Genomic DNA, 23099 nt, shown 5'->3' on the forward strand with positions numbered 1-23099 from the left:
CCTGTTTTTGGGTCAGGGGTCAGAGTTAGGGCTAAGGTATGAATTGAGTTTTGGTTAGGGTTAGGGTTAGGTATGTGATGGATAGGGTTAGGAAAAGGGTAAAGGTAAGGTTTAGGCTGTAGAAATTAGTAGAAATGAATGGAAGTCAATGGAAAGTCCCCACAAAGATAGCAAAACAAACATGTGTGTGTGTGTGTGTGTGTGTGTTTAAGCCTGTTTGAATTAAAGGAAAACAACTAAATCAAACGTGTTCGTGTTTACCTAACTTCTAATTAATTAAAGACTAAAATGAATCAATAAAAGTTTATGCTGATGAGTGGATGTAAACCTCTGACCAGAAATCTCGATCTTATTAAGGAGTCATTAAAACTGAGGTTGTACCAAAGCCAGGTTTATAAACACTCGTCCTGTTTTTGAAGGGAATGAGGATCAGAAAGAGGAAAAAACTCTAAAATGTGGCTCTGATGCAGCCGTTCAGGTGATTCTGTTCATGCAGGAAAAGAAGATGAACCTGGACAACATCTGCACCGCTGCACGATCAAAAATCTGAATATCCAGGCGAGTTTGGTTTCTTGGCTCATCGGGTTTTGGACCAACTCCGTCCCGTCACATTTTCCTCGACACTCACAGCGAGTTGAGAGCGCAGCAGCGCGCCGCGTCTCTCTCAGCGCAGCAGCGCCTCTCCCTCCTCGGCCCAGAGGAGATCCAGCACCTCCACCTGCCGCAGCTCCCGCTGGTGGATCCTCCGCAGGCGCAGGATGTAGAGCAGGATGGCCAGAACCACCACCAGGAGGCAGAGCGAGAACAGGTGGTGGTTGTAGACGAAGGAGGGCCGCAGCCAGCCGGGGTGGCCCTGCCGCAGCGACTCCTGCTGCAGATCCCTGCACAGACATACCGGTACTGAAATATCCATACTCCGATCGATTCTTAAATCTAAGTTTCAATACTTCAGTCAAGTGTTATCAACAAGAGCATGTTAGAAAGTAACTACATTTTTGAGGTCTTGCCTAAATGGGAGCTACTTTTTCTTCCGCTTGGTAGGTGTGTAATGTGTGAGGACGTAAAGCCCAAACAGGGATTTATTTTAGTAGGGTTATTACTCTACACATTTTATTTTAGTTTGCAACGTTTTCACATATTCTGTATGACTTTCTGCTGTTGTTAAAATATCCTAGCTGTAGTACATGAGGCTGCTATCTGAGTTTAAAATTAACATACTAGAGCGATGCGCCAGGTTGTTTTTAGGAAGATTTGAATTTAGGACTCTAGCGATTCCTCAATTATCTGCCTTGAAGCTTCGTTAAATTATGTTTTTTTTTATTTAGAGCTCCGTGTTTCGGCCTGGTGATTGATTATGTTGCGCAGCGCTCTCGCTTCCACCTCTGGGGTGTTGCTAAGTGCTAACAGCGTAACGGCCAATTTTCCAGTTTGTTCGTGGGGGTTTAATTGATTGATGATAATGTCCAGGTTTTTATCATTTATGGGGGATCAATAAACATCCATAAACTAAAAAAATAGGCATTTTTGTGAGCCTGTTGCTTGACTATCATTTCAGAGTTTTTGCATAATTTTTGTCCAGGTAAACTTAAAAAGTGAGTCATTGTTGTTATAGGTTAATTCTCTATATAACAGAAAATTAAAAAAGATGTACAAACATGAAAATCGGGCCAATGTTGATATCTGATATTAGTAGAGGTGTGCCGATCGATCGGTCACGGATCATAATCGGTATCGGTATCGGCAGGAAAAAACCTGATCGGCACATCTCTAGATATTAGTATTGCTGTTATGGTAGAATTTCCCAATATTTTACTTTTTCTATTTTTTTATCTGATTACTCGATTAATCATAAGAATAATCAATAGAATACTCAATTACTATAATAATCGTTTACAACAGCCTTATTTGAACTACAGCTTTTTTTATTTAACAGGAAAATTAAGAGTTTTTGCACAAAGTATCGGTATCGGATCGGTATCGCCAATACCAGCTTCAATTTTACTCAGTACTGGATCGGAAAGGGATTCGGTGGCATAGAACATCACAAACAGACGGATGTGAAGAGGCGGCCTGTGGAAACGAAAGCAGCAGCTCTGACTTAAATACCTGAGAGGCAGGAAGCGCGTCTTGAACAAGATGGCCCCCAGAGTCCACTGCACCTCCTTGTCGTAAACGAGCTGCGCCGTTTTCAGGCTGGCGTAGTCGGAGGGGAAGCGGAAACCGGAGTGCAGGACTTCATACATCCAGGCTGACTTGAAGCACTGATACCTGAGGAAGAGGAGGAGAGCAGGGTTTCAACATCCTTTCATTATAGTTTAATTTTATTTTGTTGTGACTTTTTATTTGTCTATTTCAGTTTGTTTTACTTAGTTTTTAGAGTGTGTTTGCTACTTTTTATTAGTTACCTGTTGTTTAGTTTAGTTGTCATTAGTTGTTATTAGTTTTTACACACTGGTTCATTTTTGGGTGCAAAATTCATGATTATGTTTACATCGACTGGGTGATGAATACTCAACAGAAGATACTAGTTTTAAAAAATACTTTTAATTACTGTTGAACAACCAACTGCGTTTCTTTCTTCCAACGTTTTGCAGCCTAGCCCTAACCAGGAGGAGCATCAAGATTGTGTGTGAAAAAAAAATCTATTTCACATCAGTTTGAAAGACAGTTAAATAGATTAATAAACACAAAAACAAAGAGTATTAAACCCAATTCTACCTATAATTTCAGTACGTTTTAGTTAGTTTTAGAAACGCACAATATAGTTACAGTTATAGTTTTTACCCTTTAATTACCATTTTTATGTATTTCAGTTAACAAAAACATTTTTTAATTTCAGTTTTTGGTATTTTGTTAGTTTTATTTCATCATAATAATCTTGGTTCAAACCTGCAGCCCAGGATGTTGACGTCCAACAGTTAGGAAGAGTTTGGATTTGTTGCTAAACTTTATACCAAAGTGCAATGCTAATCTAAAAAATGCTTTCTGAGCCCCACTGTAACCCAGCGATGATCATGCTCATGTAGGCGCTGCCCACATCCTGCCCCACTCAAGCTGAAGATTGCAGGTTTGCTGCAGCTGCGCAGCCAAACGCCACTGGTGGCCATGCTAACTAGCATTAGCATCCACAGCAGGTTCTGCAGGCTGCCTGGATACAGTAGTACAAACAACCTGTGCTTCTTTTCTTTAAAGGTTTCAGTGTTTTGTTTTCCCAGTAAAACAAAGATGAATCCCATCAGAGCGGAAACGTGACAGAAAACACAGCGACAGATGAGACTGAGTCAGCCACTTACTTCAGCCTGCTGATGTCCGCCTGCTGGGAGAAAAGCTGATTGTCGAGACGCTGTTTCAAGGTTGACCATTTGGTGGCGCAGTAGTCCTGTTAAAAATAATAAAAATAGATATTCAGCTAAATAATCCAGTGCACTGCTTGTTTATTTAGCTTGTGTGTTTCAGTACCTTTGCAGCCTGAGCGTATCTGTCGCTGTTGTACTGTCCGCCGATCCGCAGCACGTCCTCCATGCAGTAGAAGAACTCAGAGAAACCGTAAAACTCACTGTTGCTGAAGTTGATGGGAGCCTGCAGAGCAAAGTGCTAACAGTTAGCCATCGTTTATTTCTGCTCCAGGAAAAGATCAGAACAGCCTGATCAGTGAGAGGAATGAAAACAGCACGAAGGGAAACATGAACTGAGGGATCCTTCACAGATTTTATTCATATTCTCATGTTAAAATTTCACATTTTCCCAAAAAGCAAAAAAAAAGTCACAACTTTTACATAAATTTATGAGAATACGTTTAGACAGATGGATCTTCAGACAGTGCTATTGTAAATAAAGTTTGTATATATAAATATTTTGCCACAAAGTTCCAGAAAAAAATAGTTGAATTGACCTTTATACTTTTCCAAACCTTGAGTAAAAATCCTGCATTAAAGGGGCAATATTGTGTATTTTCCAGGCACAAATTTCCAATTTATGGCACAACCAAGTAACTGTTACCTTCACTTGTTATAATATGACTTAAAAGAAATGTTACTTTGCAAATTGACGGTTTGAAATTGGGCCTCTGTCTCTTTAAGACAGCTCCTCTTTCCAACACTCTGCCTTCAGAACGTCATCACAACAAAATCTCTCCATTAATGCTTTGATTTTGATCTCAGGAATGTTACACTCAAAAGTAGCTTGTATGATGAGTTTAGCAGACACACAGTTCCACCAGCAGTTTGCTAACAGCTGCTGCCGCTAGTCTGAAGGGTCAGAGTGGAGAAGGTGCAGTGGAGGGATGGACTGTGAGGCGGAAACTCAGCTGGAGACTTGAGGAAAAAGGCAGCATTTCTACAAACAGTGGTTGCCATGGGAGATTAAAGGATTTCTAAAACATGCATAAAACACTTAACATAATGTAAAGCTCAAAAAAACTCGATTTTACATAACACTGTCCCTTTAACGTCTGACAACCCAAACGCACAACTGTTAAGTGCCGTACACATTGATCGGTAGTACCTGGTAGATCCCCTGTGGAGACATGGTGCCGTTGTGGAGGCCCAGGAAGGGTCGTACTGCCTCCTGACACCGACTCCAGTCGCCACGGCCCCGCAGGTACATGGTGTGGTTGCCCCGGGTGATGGTGTCAGACATGCTGACCGGAAGACAGGGGTCCAGATAGGGCTTCTCCTCACTCAGGCCCGTCTCTGTGGTCAGAAACCTGAACAGGAACATGGAGGCATTACCTGACCTGGAGGCTGAATATTTCATCAGCACTCAGCCTGAATCCTAATCATAGTTTTACTAGAGAAATATTTTTGCTACCATATGGACAAAGTAGAGCATAACTGTGAAGTAGATGCATAAATGCAGAACAGATCAATGTGTGGACATAATTTTGTGAACAGAAACCAAAGTGAAATTGTTATCTAAAGAAGATTACAGTTTTCTTTATTACAGTGAAAATCAGGCTGAAAATCTAAGCATAGTGACGGACTCAAACTTGAGCCTTCAGAGCCACATAAAGACAGTTACAAAGTCGGCCTTCCATATCCTGCAGAACATTTCAAGGATTAAAGAACTAATGTCTCAGCAAAACCTAGAGAAACTCAACCGGGTGTTTATCTTTAGACACATTGATTACTGCAACAATGTCTCCTTAGGTCTGTCCAGCAAATCAATCCTCTAGCTGCTGCTTGTATCCTGACTAAAACCAGGAAGACAGAGCATAAATAACTAAATGGTTTAGCACCAAAATACCACTCAGATCTTCTGGGTCTAATCTGCTCTGCCCCCCAGAATCAGAACCAAACATGAAGAAGCAGAATTCAGTTTTTATGCTCTTCTAATGTGGAACAGACTTCCAGAAAACAGCAGAACTGCTGAAACACTGAATTCCCTTGAAGCAAAGCTAAAAACTAGCTCATTTTAATGGAAGGTGAAGTAAAGGCACTCCTCAGTGATTTCCTGCTCTCTTACCATTGATACTATTTTATCAAACCGCACAGAGGAAGTTTCTTTGTGGTAACAAATCAACACCTTTTGCCTCTCACCTGTTTTTGGATATTGTGCTGTTGGCCAGCTGGTCCTCGTAGCGCTGCCTGGCCATGTTGCCCCCGAAGCCCAGGAATGTGGTGACATAAACTCTGTAAACATGCTGCGTTTGCTCAACGTCGCAGCCGAGGTTAAACTCGGCGAGAACACTCTTTCCTGCCTCCTCCTGGAAAACACGGGGAGCGTCAAACTGAATCACAGGACCCAAACGTCTGGGTCGGACCGGTCCAGCTTCTGCTTTTCCTTACTTCTTGTGGCGAGCTGAAGGTGATGGCACCGGGCACCTCATAGGCAATCTGCAGCGAGGCTCCGCCCATATCCATGATGCCCACTGTGCGGCGCCTGCTGATTGGCGGCTGGTTTTCCGACCCAGTTGTCACCTCAACTGTTGCATCCTCTGATTGACAGAAGATTTTTAGATTTTTTTATAAAAATCAGCCATCGTCTCCGTCTGATTACATTAACATCTCCAACTCACCCTCATCAGGATGATCAAAGCGACCAAGGACAAAATTAATGCCAATCCAGGCGTACACTCCTAATGTCGTCAAGGCGACAGGAACATGATGAGAAAATAAAACACAGTTAGGGAATACACAGAAATTTACAGAGCAACATGCACCTTCAACTGTTTCTCTGTCTGCTAAGATGTGAAAAACATGGCACCGTACCTTCCTGTTTCCCAGAGATGACCTCAGCGTGTGAGCGGGAAAACAGGAAGTCAAACTCCAGAGGAACATCCATGACTAGGTCCTCCAAGATGGCCGCCTGCTGGCTACACATGGAAAGGCACAGCGTTGGATTAAACACTGACGGTTCCAAGAGATGGAATATTAGCAAAAAAAGATAGTAAAAAAACAGATATTTGTTATGAACTAAGAGCTGGCTAAAACGATTATTTGTTTTAATTGTGATTAATCAATTGTTGAAATAATTGTCAACTAATTTAGTAGTTGATTAATCGTTAACTGGAGAACACTGACTCAAACAGAAGTCCATGTGCTCAAAGAACAACATACTCAGAGCAGCAATTAAGCCAAAACTGAACAAAATATATTATATATTTTATTATCAAAATAAATCCATGTTTAAACCTTTAAACCTTCTGAAAAATGTGTTCCACCCAAAACTCCTCAGTTTTAGCTTCATCTGGTTCAAATTCTGTTAAAAAATCTCCTGCTAAGCACCTTTTACTAAGCAATTATTAATTAAAAAAACAAACAGATCAGCCTCACACTGTATTGATGTTAAGTCACACAGAACAAAAGGAGCTTTTCACATGTTAATGGTAAAATGATTGATCCATCCGTTCCTATAAATGATCAAATGTGAACTAAAAAAAATATTTTATTACATTTTAGGCAGTAAGCCTTTTACTCTCCTATTTAGAAAGGGAATCTAATTACTGCTTTATTTGCATTTTCTTATGCATTTTTAATATTGCATAAAATATGCTTAAGTGTTTTGATGAAAAATCTGCAGAATGTGACTTTTTTTTATCTGATTACTCGATTAATTGTTTCACTTACCAAAAATAATCGTTAGCTGCAGCCCTAAAGTAAACTTTCTTTATACAGTTTGCATATCACAAACTGTATTTTAAATATTTTTACTTTTGCATTCAGTTATCTAGGTCTGGTTTGATCAGCAGTCGTCTCTGTCTCTACCTCTCAGGCAGCAGCCGCATGCCAGCGGTGCAGAGGATGTAGAGCGGCGTCTCCTTATGTTTGCTTTTTGGGACGTGAGCAGCAGCAAAGCTGAGGAGAGGCTCCAGGTAGTCACTGGCTTTTGTTGGTGTGTTTGCCAGAGTGGAAATACCTGAGGGAGAAAAAAAAACACATTTTAAAACAACAACAAAAAACCATCTAAAGTGTAACTTTGTTCATTATTTTGTGTGCACTTTGGATGTCAAGGTTTCCCCCAGAAAACTTGCTAAGCCTGGCGGTTGAGGCGCTCGACGGTCGTTCATTCAGCGGTCCGCCGTGTTTTTAAGTTAAAAAATGTTTAAAGTTGACAGAAAATTTCACAATATCACTTGATAATTATGTGTTATTGGAAGATTAATATCTGAACACCAACTACAAAGTCTTAAAAATGCAAACATTTAAAAAAACTTAAATAAATAAGCAATGGTAAGCCTGGTGGCCCGCCAGGCTTATAACACACTGGGGGAAACCCTGGATGTTATACTTCTAATTGCACTGGCTGAACAAATTAAAGTTGTGTTTATTTTTTATCATGTTGGTGAAGCTTGTGAAGATATTGGTGTATTTAAGTTCCAGTGCAGAGTTATCAAATGAACTTGTTATTCAGTACATTTCATGTCTGTGGTTAAAAAAAAGAAACATGTTAAGTAGAGAAACGCTGATTATACAATTTCCTGGTCGATTGTTGATTATCTGCTGATTCCGACTTTAGTCAATACTGATTTTTATGGTCTGAAATCCACACATCTTCCTCCCACCACAACAAGGAAGTAAGTAAAGTACAGAAGTAGTGAAGCTGACCAGGTTTAATCTTTTTGACCACAGGTTTACTGTCGCTGTCCCTCATCTGCCTGATGTCCAGCAGGGTGTGTGGGTTCCCGTTGTGAGGGGGCCAGTAGTACACAAACACCCTGGACCCGCTGCTGCCGCAGTCCACCACAATCCCATAATTCAGAGCAGAGTTGAGGATATCAGTGGCCTCCATGGACTCTTCAAGGGAGAGGTACCTGGAGGAAAAATGATGAGACATTCATACACTGCAAAAACACAAAATCTTACCAGATATTTTTGGTCCAGCTTCTAGTGCTCATATTTTGTTACACTTGAAATGAGACAAACTAACTTAAAAGTTACGTTTCAGCAAGATACAGAGGCTTATTTTAAGTTAATAATTCCTTAATATTGATGGAAAAATTATTAACTCATAAATTAAATTAAGTTAGATGGGGAAATGACTTGTTATAAGTTAAATAATCTGCCAATGGAACTAGAACTTTTTCATCAGTATTAGGGAATTATTTACGTAAAATAAGCTCCTATATCACACTAAAAAGATTTGTCTCATTTTAAGTTTACTAAGATATTTGCATAAAGAAAATAGACCAAAAATACTTGGTAAGATTTTGTTTTGCAGTGCAGACATTATATCTATTTCAGGGCTGAAACTATTAAATTATTGTAATAAATCGACTATTTTGACAATCTAATAAAAAAAACACATTAGATTTCTTATTCACCAATTAGACTTTTTAATTCAGTATTAGAACAACATTAAAATATTCAAATAAATTAATAATTGAATTCCTTGTTAAATCAGAAAATAAACACGTTATTGCCTTAAATGCAATAGCAGGACTCCTTTAATGAACGCTTGATCATTTGTAGAAAAGGATTAAAAAATACTAACATTATGTGAAAAGTTCAGCCTTTGCTGCTTGACTGACCATCAACAACATCAGTTGATTATTTTTAGATTAACTGATTAATAATTGGATAGAAAAAATTGCTTAATAGGAGATCATTTTGTTTTTACAGAATTTGAACCGAGTGAAGTTAAGACTATGCCATTTAGGAAGTTCTGGGTTTTTATTAATCTTCAATGCAAAATGTATACATAATTACTGCTATGAGGTTTTTGCTCTTTGAGCAAATTGCTTTTTTTAAGTCTGCATACTCCAGATAACATTTAATCAATTACTAAATTGGTTGACGATTATTTCAATAATACACTCATTGCGATTAATTGAATTAATCGTTTCAGTCCAAGTGTATTTCAACTCTTTCTGAAGTCCAGTTGCTCAACTCCAATGTGAATGTTTCTTTTCTGAACATTCTGTACACAGAGTGAGAAAACAGCAGATGTGGGACATCTGAGGTACTGGAAGTAATCTATTTATGCAGAATGATGAGAAACAAACAGATGCTTCTGCTTTTTATCGCCACTCAAACAAAAACGGGCTGATAAACTAACAAAACTTAAATTCTCTCACTCTGCAGGTGCACATATATACTAGAAAAGCCTAAATAACAGGAACATGTAAAGCTACACCTTTCAGTCGAATGCAGATTTCAGAAACCACTCAAAAGCTAAAATTTCCTACCGAGAGCAGAACTCAAAGGCAGCATTTCTTCAGTTCCCTCATCTCTTTAATTCCACATTTTCCACTCACTTGTTGACTCGGGCCCCTGGCCGGCGCTGGGGGCCCCACAGCTGCCTCTGGTAGGTCGCCAGCAGGAGAACGGAGGTGATGAACAGCAGCAGCAGGAAGAGAAGCCTCTGCTTGGTAGCACAGTTCAGAGACAGCAAGGACACGCTGCAGTACCAGGAGGCTGGCAAGCAGGACAGCGTGATCCTGCAGAGACGGAAACCAGCAAAAACTGAGCTTCAGCCGAATTATAAAAGGAAAATATACACACCACACCTCAAAACTTATCAGTTTATTACCTTGCCATGTGTCCCAGTGAGGTGAAGCACAAGATGTCACAATCGTCACCTCATGGCGGCTGCAGTCAGACCGGGATCCTGTTGAGGAAAGAAAAACAAGACTCAACTAAGAACGTATTCACCTCATGAAGTTTAATCTGAATGCAAATAAACTGAAAACAGACAAGAAAGCCAGAACTCTTTGTTATGTTCACTTTATGAAATCTTGTTCAGCACTGAGACGTGTCTCCTTTCTACCATCATGGCTTATCTATAAACTATACAAAGCACATCCTGTTAATAAATGAAAAAGCTTAATAAATGCAAAGCTCAGAAGTATTCATACCCTGAGCTTTCTCAGATGCTGTCACATTACAACAGAGTGAAGTGTTCCTTACTTATTGTTCTTTGAAAAGCCAAACCTGCATTATTGTGCCACTATGTGTTACTTTAAGATGGTCTCAAAGCAACAACATTATCTTAATTTATCGCAATCACTTCTGGGACAATTTATCATCTCACAAAACTTGTTATTGTGACAGGCCTAACTGAATATGTCTCTCCCAGATTTGCATAATTGATCAATTCCAGTAAACAGTTTCTAAAATCTGGCTTACACTACAAAAACAAAGTGCAAAAAGAAAAAAAAACCATCTACCAGGCTGTTTTGTTTCAGATATGGCAAATTAATCTGACACATTTTAATAGGATTTTATGTAGTTTACCCACATTCACTACAAAAACACAAAATCTTAAGAATTTCTGGTCTAACCTGTACTGTGAACATCTTAATTTCAAGTTTACTAACATACAAGTAACTGCTTTGCAGATCTAGGGACTGGGTTTTTAGGACTTTGTGATATTCTAAAACTTAAAAATGCCGTCTGAACCATGCCACTGAACCTCTCGGTGTATTTGTTGTCCTGCTGTTTGAGGTATTTATTCGCCTCTAACAGGTTTTCTTCCAGGTCTGCCCAGTGTTTCACTACAACTCTGATCAGCTTTTCTGTCTCTGCTCCATCTTTGTAACATGATACGACAACCACCTTCACGTTTTATCATGGAACTGCAGAGTTATGGGTGATCTGTGCGGCTACTTTTCCTTCACACATGTAAACCAACCTGACCAGAGCCTGTTAGACATGTCAGCTGTGTCTACAGAAGTGCTAGTCAACCCTGGTCCTCAAGACACACTGTGCTGCATGTTTTAGGCTGCAACCAGGTGTGTTAAAGCAGGTAAACATCTAAAACATGCAGGTCAGTCTGCCTGAGGACCAGGGTTGGGAAACACTCTTCTGGATAGCCTGTGGCAAACCTTAAACATTTTTTTATGCATGTTTGACTTCTTATTAACTGCTTCATTTTTCCACCCTCCTATAAAGCCAGGTGCATGACTAATAGTTATCCTATTGGTTTTTTCTCCGATTAATTCTCCCAGTTTAAATGGGAAGATGTTCAAACGCTGCTTTAGTCGAATACAATAGTCTCTCATTAATCCCACTAAATTTACACCACTGAAAATAAACATGTAAAAAACAATATAAAACAACTGTGTATTAATAACATACCGAACATAAAATAAAATTTAAATTAAATAGAAACCTGAACATCTGGGAGATTTTTTAATGCAGAATAAATAAATACAGAATATGTTGATCAATTTTCTCCTTGAACTCGGCTGTGTTTCTTGGTCTTCAAGATGCTGTTTAAATTAATGGTGTCAAACAAACCTCTGAGACCTGGATTTATACAGATATTTGTGTACAGATAAAATGTATTTAGGTGATTTCCGATGGCCACTGGAATATTTATTTTCAAATTCACATCACACGTTTTACTTATTATGATTTGGAAACATCTTATAATAATAAATGACACTGTTACATAACAAAACGTAGAGTTAAAGGGTTATGAATACCTTTATAAAGCACAGTAGAGATACCTGACTGAACAAAGTACATTCTGAACTGTGACACGTTTCATTTATTAGTCAAATCAAATACTAACTGTTCAATTCTCTAACAAAATCATGTTATTAACTCCCAAAATAAGCTCCATGCGTGCTGACAGTAATTTCTGTTTGTGTTAGCGCAGCATGGCTTTATTAGAGTGTTGCTATTGTAGTATTAGCTCTGCTTTCTTTAGTATAGGGCCTCATAAAGACGCCTTATATCGTGGTTACTAAGCTACAACTGTTGCATGAAGGCAAAACAGGTGTCAGTCAAAACGGATCGAAGCCAATTAAAACGGGAGAAAGTAGAACTTAATCACTCGTTTATACTTGTATAGCTTTATAAACTGAATAACATCCCTGCCGGCTAGCAGTGCGTTTATAAGCAACTGTTGTGAACGGTGTCCGTATGCTATCGGTAACAGTGGTATTAACCTACCTAAAGGAGCCTCCTCTTGCCAGTGACAGTCAATTCCAGCAATAAAATATGCCGCATGTTCCAGAATGGGATTACAAACGGTAAAATTCAACCCTCTTCCTTCTCGGAGACGGTTTTAAAGGAACACGATGAAGAGAGTAGGAGGAAATGACCGATTATGTACGGAGCTTCCGGTGACAGGCAACCCGTTGGCGACGTCATCCAATCCTTGTGGTGCCTTTAGGTACTGCAGTAATATTCATGTCTGAGGATATGAAAGGATTCTTTTTACTGTATTTCCGTGTACTGCTTTTGTTAAAGTATTTTATTTTTTCATTTTAGCATAATATTATATTTATGTTTTTAACTGTGGAATATTTAGCTGTGGATTTGTCTGTGTTTTGGTCGGCAATCGATATCACTCACGATCTCTCTTGGTCCCTAAACAACACTCGTTATTAAAGGAATAGATCATAATTTTTGGAGTGAAACTCTGCTAAAAGGTTATAAGCAGGTAGTATCCTATCTGCTGTGGATAACTCTCTTAAGATCATCAATACGTATAAATGCAGATTATTTGATCACAGATGCTAAAGCTAATGGCTCGTCAGAAAGAAGCCCAAGGCCAAATGGTCTGCCTTTTGTCTTTAAATAACTCCAGTCTACAAGATAAATGACATAGCGGTTAATGGTACTGTTATTTAGATTTTGAAATACAAGTTGTATGATCATGTGCTTCAGCAACAGAGGCAGTGCGCCACTGAGCAATGAACAGGACATAATAGCAATCCAGGTTAGAGAAATTGTCTACATAAAAGTAAAATAATTTTATTTGTGTACGTGAAATTATTTTTATTCATTTTTCTATTAAGTATTTATTCTGTTTGGAATAATTTTACATGCTATATTCATGAAAATGTTTTCATCGTTCTGCTCCGGCAACTTATTATATGGGACATCCAAAAACCGTGACATCCCACTGTTACAAAACCGTCAACGCCTACTTTTTAAAGCCCCGCCTATTTACCCAATCGAATTGAGTTATGTAAATCTTGACAGCAAGCTTATCCAATAAGATTCATTTCCGGGGCTGGCCTCGCCCATCAACATTCTAATTCCCGGATCTTTTCAGCTGCCGCCAAGTGTCTGCCTTAACCGCCGGCCGGGGGGGCACGGGTAGGTGAACAACCGGGAACATTACATCAACAGTAGGCCCTCCGGTGTTCTCGGTACAAACACATCTAACGGACTTAACAGGTTCGCCTGCGTAATGGAAGCGGACGGGTTTGTCCCCTCCTCGACCCTGGAATCGCCGGCTGTTGAAAGGCGGGTCACGGGCACTATAGCCGCGACGGGATTTGGGATTCTTGGCAACAGCGTCTTGGATGCCACGGGGGGCTTTGTCGGGTCCTTTACGCCGAGAATGACGGGGGAGCCGGATTTTGTCTCCATGTTGCACCGAGCAACTCCCGAGCCCTCGGCCTCCGTGGAGCCAGAAGCAGACTATGAAGGACTGCCTCAAGGAGCAGCTAGCAGCACACACATGCTGGCTGGAGCTGTGGCTGGAATCATGGAGCACTGTCTTATGTATCCCGTCGACTGCGTCAAGGTACCACAACAATTATTTACAAAATATAGTGTATCTTGAAACTTTTGGGGGAGTTCGTTATGTCACGCTGTGCGCAGTCCCCCCGGTTGCGTAAAGCTGGAGTCAGTGTAGGCCGCAAAACAAGCCTGCTTAGTTGTTAGTTAGCTTCTAAGCTAACCGATGCAACCTTGCTAACAGAGGTCAGCTAACCGTATGACGCATAAAACGAAACACAGGAGAAGAAATGTGTGTATTTAAAAGCAATTTTAACCACTAGTATGCGGTAAAAATGCTAATTGTTGTAGTTTATGACCTTAAATTATCATTAGCAGTCACTAAATGTCTGTCCTTCAACATGTATGTAATATTTTTGTTCCATCTCCAGCTTAAATCTTATATCAGCCTCTCTAAAGCCTGCTTGAAATCAAATTGCTCACTGTGCACATGCATACAGAATTTTAAGTTAAATACAACTTTTTGCCATTCAATTATTTTCAAGTGAAAGTCTTGTAAGTACATAACGGGGGAAATTTGGTTTCGGTTTTATTTCTCAGGCTGGAGCCTATTAAAACTGATCAGATTATGAACACCCCTTTACACAACAGAGAAGCTAATCTGGAAAGTCCAATGTGACGAGATAGACAGAGGTTGTATTTGGTAACTGGGATTGAATAAGGAGCCTCTAGACACAACGGAGACTCCAGCTGAATAAAATCTCCAATATTAGTCATCACTTGATAATTTAAATTTGTTGATTTGCAGTTATTTTAAACAGCTTGTGAGAAAATGAATAGGGCAATTTCATTAATTACTTCTTCAAGCAATTTTTATCACTTAAAACAGCACTTGGATTATTTCTGTCCATTGCCCAGCATGTTTAGACATTGAGTTGATTTATGTTCTATGAATACATTTGAAGCAACTCGATGCTTAGGAGACAAATGTACTGGAGATGGTGCAGGCCACTCTGCAATGCCTCCAAATTGATCCTGCTCTCTGTTGCCTTGATTACCTATTAGAAAAGCTTTCGTAAAAAAATAAACATCCCTTCTTTTTCTTGTGGGTCCATGAATAAAATGATCTTTGACTTTTTAAACATGTGATATTAGTGTTAGAAGTGACGGGCAGCTGTTTAATGTTGGTTATTATACAGAAAAACAAAGGTTTTCTTCTCTACAAATGTGTTGACAAATGTGCTTTGGTGCATCAATTTTATTGATTCACAAATCTGCAGAAAACTTTCGTCTGGTCTCTTTTAAATGAGATGAATCTCATTTAAAAGACTGGTCTCTTTTAAATGCTCTCTAATTTCTTTTTCCATTATAGTAACTTATGTGTTTTTTTTTGTCCACTAAGTCTAAAAGAAAAATACTTAAAAATGCTGAAAATGTCTACGTAGAGCAAAAATCATGCAAACTGTTTATCAACTTTAATTTGTAAGCTGAAAAAGATTGTTGGGTGAAAAAAACAGCAGAAATTATCAACATTTTTCTGTAGCTGAAACTTTAAATGAGACGTAAAAGTTAGTTTAACATAGAAGCAGAATGAGGAAGTTCCTCTCTAATGATCTTCTTTTTAACATCTTTACGGTTTAAGGAAATCAGTCGGATGTGTTTTACTGTAAAACTCCACAAAGAAGCTTCCTGTTGGCCGTGCTGCTTCGCTTTAGGCTTTTAGTTTCCTGTTGTCTTATGCTGTCTCTGTGAACACCCTGCCCTCTAACTGGGAATTTAGCTGTAGTTAATTGCCTTTTTTCTAATTTTATCAGTTTCCTCGTGCCTTCAGGTTGTTTGAAATGCATCATAGAAGACCATTGTGTTTGTAGAAGAGAATTGGCTAAGTAAATAGCTTTATTGAATGTTTAAGCTGTTTGTTACTTTGCCTAAATTGTTGACTAGATTAGCTCAGATTATACTTAACTATGAGACTGGGTGAAACAAAAATATTGTGCTTTAGAGGCTTTTTTAAATTTCTGAAATAATTTGATTAATCTTTATTTAAGGTCATCTTTTGTTTGAACATTTCTCCTATAAGGAAGCACCCGAGTAACCCACAGTTAACTACTTGCTAATATGAGTAGCCTACTGATCTTAGTACTAATTAATCTCATTAAAGTGATTTGAAAATGTTTATTTTGAGTAACATTTTACTTAGACTACATCTTCAGAGTATGTTACATGTGTAGAATTACACTTTTAATGAGTAATATTAGTAAGTTTTAACATTTAGTGTATATTTTATTGTCAACAAAGGTCTTTATGACAATTGTCACCTAAACACAGCTATTAATTTTAACTCTGCCTTGATGGCTTAACTTGTTTGTCTGAATATCAGTGATGAAACTAAGAGGTGAAACACTTTGCAACAGATGACAAACATGTCCTCAATCTCTAAGTTTTGTTTTTGTTTAGTTTTTTATCCACTTTGTAAAGAAGTATGCAAGAATTTGCTGTAGTGGTGGAAATCCACGTCAGTCCTCACATGCTTTTCAGCTGTTCTTAGAAGAGAAAGAAAAACACAGATCTGATTATTTCCACTGCTCACATGGGAGGTGTGTGATTCAGACCCGTTTTCCTACATTTTCACTGTTTTTCCAGCTGTTAAGTCATTTATAATGACGATGATCCCGCTATCATCAGCAAATGTAGAACAAAATGTCTGAGAAAAAAATGTACGATAATCTGGGTGTTGCAACAGTTCAAAGTTCAGACCTTGATCTGATTGTTCACGAACCCGTCTGCCAAACGGCGACAAACTGAACCAGTGTTAACAGGTTAAAGTTCATAATGCGGGAAACTGATTAGGACAGAAGTATTTCTGTGAATTAGCTCCTAAATGTGCTTCCACTAAACTTTGAATTATAGAACAAATCAGAGGTTTTTTTGTCCTGTTTTGAAAGATTAGCAAAGTTAAATATTTTTAGTCAATATTTACAGAAAGAATGTTTTGATCAATTTCTGATCATTAATGTTCATAAATACATGGATCCTGAGCATCCTAAAAGATTACACTAAAAGATATTTTAGTGTAAAATATCTACACTAAACATATTCAGTGTAGATATTTTCATGTCGGCTTCAACAGACTGCTACATGGTTTAACTTGGTTAACAAACCTGCTGTAATGTTGCATTAACCTAAAACATGTATGGCTGCTTGTTCCTGTTGCTAATGCTCACTTTTTGTTTGACTTGTTGATGATTCTGGCAGCAACATAAACCAATATTTTGGTCACTAATACTATCACATCAACTGTACTTTACACACTTTTTTATTTTCTGTAGCGTCACAGATCTATATTTTATAGATCAAGACATGCTGATAAACTATTTGAGAACAGCTACTCAGTAGTGAACTTAACACTGCATTAGCGTAAAGCTGCAGCAAACGATTGTTTTAGTTATTGATTATTCCATCCATTATTTTGATGAGTAATCGTTTTTTAAAAATGGTGCATTCTACAAATATTTTATTCAGCCACTGAAGGATTTTTATGCAACATTATGGACACATTAAAAAAATCAAATCAATAAATCGGTTTCTTTTTAAAATAAGAAAATAAACATTTTATTTCCTAAAATGTAATTCTAAAACTTTGCCACTTTGAGTTTTGACTAAAACATATTTACAGGCAGTCTCTTAAGTATATATTTGTTCCCTTTAATCCTCCTCTGAATATGTTTTATTTTTAGAAGATGGCCTTCTTTGACTCTATACTCCAGTTACAGATGAACCAATTACTAAATTAGTTGATCATTCTTTCAGTCGATTAATCGTTTCAGACCTACACTAATGTGTAAGTAGTACTAATTGGTAGCAGACAGTAATGAGTGATAAATAAGCCTGCAGTGTTTCTTGCAGCTCCAGACAGTTGTAAATGACCCATTAACGTCTGAGGAGGATGGAAACTTGTTGTCCCGTGTTTGAAGAACATTTGTAGTATTTCTGCTGCAACGATTAAGCAGTAACGAGGAAACCGGTCAGTCTGAACACTTCGCTTCCTTTACTGATGCACCTGCTGGTCGTATCTCCAGGTTGCTTTTACGTAATTGAACGGCTGCTCTGATAGTCGCTGCAGGGTGTAGACAGAAGAGTCTCCTGCAATCCAGGTTGGATTCTGTTCTTGCAAAGAAATGATAAGTTGATTTTTAACAATCACACGGACTGTTTGACGTGTACATCCACCATCACAATGCAGCATATTTCATATTTCAGCCTGGAATATAAACGCTAACCAGAGCGCTTTGACCTGCTCAGGTTGCTACCTGTGAATCAGAAGTAACTCACAGGTCACTGGTTTGATAGCAGAAGTCGCTGATTAGCGATGACGTTTCGAAAATGTTTCAACACATGATGATACAGCTCAGTATGTTTTTAGGTCGGGACTTTAACCTTTTGTGCTTTTAGACCACAAACGTCAGAACGTGACTTTTCTTTGGGGGATCCAGCTCAAATAACCTAAAGTTCATGTAAGAATCAAAACGAAGAAGCAGAAATAAAGGTAGACGCAAAAGAAAAGTTAATAAAGGTTCAATTAAAGTTTTTTTTACTGATTAAAAATTCAGTCTAAATCTGAACAATCCCAATTGCTTCAAACCTTCTTGTATAAAGAGATGTGTAATTCAGGCCAGCAGGGGGCGCCATTGTACAAGTCAGGATTCAAACTCTGTCATTATAGGAGCCAAAATCAGATTCTTTATTAAACAGCATTTTAAAGCAGTGTTGGTATGAACATAGATGTACAGACATAATGTACAGCAGTTTGGCTGATTTTCAGATTCATTGTGATGTTTATTTAGGGCCAAAATAGGAAAAAATAAACCTAAATAAATAATATTCTAAAAGTAATAAAATGTGAATGTACCATGAAATTAATGTTCTAATAAATATGCTATTAAGTATTTAAATATACCCTTCAAATGATAAAATTCAATTAAAACATTTCACAATAAATGTGCATAATGATTATGTCACTCTGTATTTATTAATTGAATTAAAATAGAGTGAAATTATTCTGGGTATTTTGTAGGTGGGTTGGCACTTTGACCCTGTTTTTTTGTCTTGGTTTCTGTTTTAAGAGTAAAAAGATCAGTGCTTCTGAAATATTGTACACATTATTAATCCCTAAATTGGTTTGACAAAAAAAACACCAGAATACAGTCATTCAATAAATTGAACATGTGAGGCTCATTTCTTAGATTAAAAGCACCTTTTGAAAATAACGTTAAAGATGGTGTTTTGTTTTGTTTTTTTTTTTGTTTCTGTAACCTAATTTTAAATGTCATGTTTTCTTTAACTGTAGCAGAAAAACATAATTAACAGAAATAAAGGCTGGAAAACCTCAATCTATTGATAAAGTTTCTGATATGATTGGACTTTCCAATAATATTCTACTACTTATTGAACAGATCTGTAAGTACATTTAAAAAGGGCAGCAGTTTCCCTGCAGCAGCAGCTAATCTGTATTCGTTTGTTGTGTTTTCTGCAGACCCGTATGCAGAGTTTGCACCCGGAGCCGGGGGCGCGCTACCGGAACGTGATGGACGCCCTGCAGCAGATCGTACGGACAGAGGGGCTGTGGCGCCCCATCAGGGGGGTCAACGTGCTGGCCGTGGGGGCCGGACCTGCACACGCTCTTTACTTCGCTTGCTATGAGAAAATAAAGTTTTCACTCAGCGACGCAGTTCATCCGGGCACAAACAGCCACTTTGCAAACGGTGAGATTATCCAGAAAGTTATATTTTTACTTTAATTTCGGATATTATTCCCAGTTCAAGCTCTATATTAGAGATGGAACGGTGGACAGACGGTGGAGGGAGATTCATCTAATTTATTCATGATTTGTAGGTGTAGCAGGTTGTGCAGCTACTGTTCTACATGACGCCATCATGAACCCAGCTGAAGGTAAAAACCCATTTCAGCCTCTTTTTGTTTACATGACACACATACTACTTCAAAGTGTCTTTTCAGCTTTCCAAACTTTTAATATTTCTATGTTTCTTCTAGAAAATTACTGAGAAATTTTGGCTTAAATTTCCCATATTTAAAAGTTTTTTTTTTCTACCTACAATGGCCCTAATTCTATTGTTTGAACTGTTTCTCTTTTCTGTTCTGGAATTGCGCACCGCCATCTTTGTTTCTGTATCAGCTGACTCTGTGTAAGAATGACCAGTGGAGCCCTCTGCTGGCCATCCTTAAGATCAGCACCAAACTAAAACAGTAAAAGAAGGTCTAAGCAGACGGTATTAGTTTTGGCGAACTGATTTCCTTAATTTTGGGAAATCAATGACCGGCTGATATTTACATGTGAAGCTGATCTTAACTACCTCAGCAAATCCAATCAAACTCTGTCTTCTTCTGCTTTCCTATTAGAGCGGTTTGACTGACAGAGCAGCCTGCCAGGTCATGTCTGCACTTTAGCAGTTAACAATATTCATCCCACTGTATCCAACTCAGCAACATTATTACTATATTCAGCAACATTTCAGACAAAAACTGGTAAATCGGCAGGTCATGCTCTGTAAAGATCGGCCAGGCCAGGAAACTGGAATCGGTGCACCCATAGTTTGTTTTAATTGTAAGTCAGTTGCTTTCATTCCGTGTAGTTTTCCGTCTGTCACATAAAATCAGACAAACGTGTGTTAAAGTTTGTGTTTGTGATGAGCGGTTGTGTTTCTCTTTCCTTCCTGGCCCGGAGAATCTTATAAATCTTGTCATTTCCAACATCCCTCCTCAGTTGTAAAGCAGCGGATGCAGATGTTCAACTCGCCCTACCGCGGCGTTCTGGACTGCATGGGCTCTCTGCTGAGGCAGGAGGGTCCGGCGGCCTTCTACCGCAGCTACACCACGCAGCTGACCATGAACGTGCCGTTCCAGGCGCTGCACTTCATGACCTACGAGTATCTGCAGGAGCTGCTGAACCCCCACAGACAGTACAACCCGTCCTCGCACGTCGTGTCGGGCGCTCTCGCCGGCGCCCTGGCCGCCGCCACCACCACTCCCCTCGACGTCTGTAAGACGCTGCTCAACACGCAGGAAGCTCAGGCCGTCCATGTGATCCCAGCTGGAGCGGCGACAGCGGCGGCGGCCTCAGGTCCGGAGAGCCGCTACATCTCCGGGCTGAGCGAGGCGTTCCGGACTGTGTACCGGACCGGAGGCGTGCCGGCGTTCTTTAAAGGCGTCCAGGCCAGAGTCATCTACCAGATGCCTTCCACCGCCATCAGCTGGTCGGTCTACGAGTTCTTCAAGTACGTCATCACGAAGCGGCAGCACGAAAAGAGGCTGCGTGGCGATCGGGACGGAGACAAATGAACCACATCTGGTGTTGCTAATGAATCCTCAGCATCACATTCGGTTCACAAAAGAAGGCGGGTTTTAAGGTTCTTGGCGCAAAAAAAGTCAACTTTATTTTGTTTACAGAAATAATGTGTAGTTCATATGAAAATCCAGGGAAGGCAAGTTGACCTTTACGAGCTCTGAGTTCAACTCGCCGCCTGGAGGAAGCAGGAAGTTGTGACTCCAGCTGTGTTTTATTCTAGCGTTCAGCTTGATGAGCATCTCCTAACTGGCTTTTTAAAGAAAAACAGGAAACATCACGCACATGTATAGGATGTAAAAGGTGCTGCTATTTTCAGACCACCAGAGGGCGCAGTGTTGCACAGCTGCAACAGAAACGACCTGTGAAAACACAGAAGCTTTAGGAGAGCATTTGAGTTTGCCCCGTTTTTGCACATTTCTGAATGTTATTAGCAGGTGGCTGGAAGTCAAACTGTTCAGAGCAAAAAATAAAGAAATGAAAACGGGGAAAACATCAGTGTGGAGCCAACAGAGAGAAATGATTACTGGCAAAAGGAATGGGCTGGCGAGAGACGCTTCGTTTCATGGTATCACGACTTTAACACAAAACATGATATAAATGCTTTTTCCTGATTCAATAATGTAATTTTATCAATTTATAATACATTCATTAGGGTTGAAATGATTCAAATCGTCAACTAGTTTAGTAATCGGTTAAGTATTCACTCAAAAACAAAACCATTCAAACAAAATACATACATTTTGCAATTAAAATGTAAATAAATCTATTTTTTGTCTGTAACAATATTCTACCCAAAATTCCTTGATAATTTAAGTCTATATTGTTGTATCTAATATCTCTCTGCTGAGATTGAAGTCACAATTTCAGACTTTAAACCTGATTCTGAAAAAATTCATAGTTTCTAGCTTAAATAGACCCTTTTCACATGACGTCACACAACTTCCGTTTTGGCTCGAACCTGTGTATCCTTAGTTCCGGTGTACATAGTAGGTAATGATAAAGTTGTCTATTTCATCACAGCATATGTTGATCAGACAGAACATCGGAGTATGGAGTTTACACAGTCTCTAAAACATTTGCCTAAAATAAGATTTGAAGATGTATCACGATTTGCAAACCAATTTTCTCTGACAACAAAATCTAAATTAGACAAAGGCTACAAGTATTTTTGTTTTGCGTAACCGTTAGCTTAGCATTAGTGAATTTTGTTAGCTAGCTAACTACGTGACATAACTGTTCCTTAACCAGAACTTTTTACTGTTTTTGAACTGTAACGTTTTAGGCTCTAATCTTGATCAGATTCTTAAATTATAGACTGGAGTTGCCACTCATCCCGTAAAATAGGGGTTTGTTTGTTATAAGCAGAGATGTCCGGTGCCGCCGCTGCTTTGTAATGCCTTCCTCTAATCGGACCACGAATAATCTAACGAGTTCGTATTTCAAATCCAGTAATCAGATTAAAGTTATTTATCCCAATCACTGCGCATTAATATTTTCTTTTGTATTTATTTTTATTCCTTCTGTGCGTCTTTGGGAGAGACTCTGACAGCAGCGACAGAAACATGAACAGTGCATGGAGATGCGCATTTTGTTCCAACTGTTATTTGTGGCTTTTGTCTTGTTTTTTCTAAACTCATAAAAAATAACGATTCACCGGTCGCGTTTTTTGGGGGACTTGTGTTTGAACGTGAAGTTGCTCATTTGAGCTTGGAAATGAGCAGAGATACATAATCAGCCCCAGAATATTTAAAATACTATTCTAAACAACGATGTTGGAAGCTGTCCTTTATTTTCCATTAATACAGAAAATAAACCTCTAAACCAGGGGTCCCCAAACTTTTTCCTGCGAGGGCCACATAAGTGTTCCCTTTTGTGGT

The 23099-nt window shown here is 38.9% G+C and overlaps 2 protein-coding genes across 2 annotated transcripts; one reads left to right on the top strand and one right to left on the bottom strand.

Moving 5' to 3' along the window:
* Window positions 1-370: 370 nt before the first annotated feature.
* On the bottom strand, window positions 371-12520 carry LOC103154483 (ectonucleoside triphosphate diphosphohydrolase 7-like). The gene is made up of 14 exons (XM_007575776.2): window positions 12339-12520; window positions 9970-10047; window positions 9695-9877; window positions 8046-8251; window positions 7206-7356; window positions 6210-6313; window positions 6017-6076; window positions 5787-5935; window positions 5538-5704; window positions 4504-4705; window positions 3460-3579; window positions 3294-3379; window positions 2107-2268; window positions 371-881 (listed from the first exon to the last, which is right to left on the bottom strand). Exons 2-14 carry the CDS (start codon window positions 9975-9977, stop codon window positions 665-667), a joined length of 1815 nt encoding a protein of 604 aa, XP_007575838.1. The 5' UTR covers window positions 9978-10047; window positions 12339-12520; the 3' UTR covers window positions 371-664.
* A 901-nt stretch (window positions 12521-13421) lies between these two features.
* Window positions 13422-21717, top strand: LOC103154484 (mitoferrin-2-like). Its single transcript, XM_007575778.2, has 4 exons — window positions 13422-13926; window positions 19393-19621; window positions 19752-19808; window positions 20641-21717. Exons 1-4 carry the CDS (start codon window positions 13588-13590, stop codon window positions 21213-21215), a joined length of 1200 nt encoding a protein of 399 aa, XP_007575840.1. The 5' UTR covers window positions 13422-13587; the 3' UTR covers window positions 21216-21717.
* Window positions 21718-23099: the final 1382 nt, after the last annotated feature.

This window comes from Poecilia formosa, unplaced genomic scaffold, assembly GCF_000485575.1.
Source record: "Poecilia formosa unplaced genomic scaffold, Poecilia_formosa-5.1.2 Scaffold388, whole genome shotgun sequence".
Classification (NCBI taxonomy): Eukaryota; Metazoa; Chordata; class Actinopteri; order Cyprinodontiformes; family Poeciliidae; genus Poecilia; species Poecilia formosa.

Coding starts and splice junctions, on each gene's coding strand:
- LOC103154483 (XM_007575776.2), bottom strand. Junction 5,936..6,016: donor CTTTGATCATCCTGATGAGG/GTGAGTTGGAGA, acceptor TCTGTCAATCAG/AGGATGCAACAGTTGAGGTG. Junction 2,269..3,293: donor GCGGACATCAGCAGGCTGAA/GTAAGTGGCTGA, acceptor CCTCTTCCTCAG/GTATCAGTGCTTCAAGTCAG.
- LOC103154484 (XM_007575778.2), top strand. CDS start 13,588: ATGGAAGCGGACGGGTTTGTCCCCTCCTCGACCCTGGAATCGCCGGCT. Junction 13,927..19,392: donor ATCCCGTCGACTGCGTCAAG/GTACCACAACAA, acceptor TGTTTTCTGCAG/ACCCGTATGCAGAGTTTGCA. Junction 19,622..19,751: donor AAACAGCCACTTTGCAAACG/GTGAGATTATCC, acceptor CATGATTTGTAG/GTGTAGCAGGTTGTGCAGCT.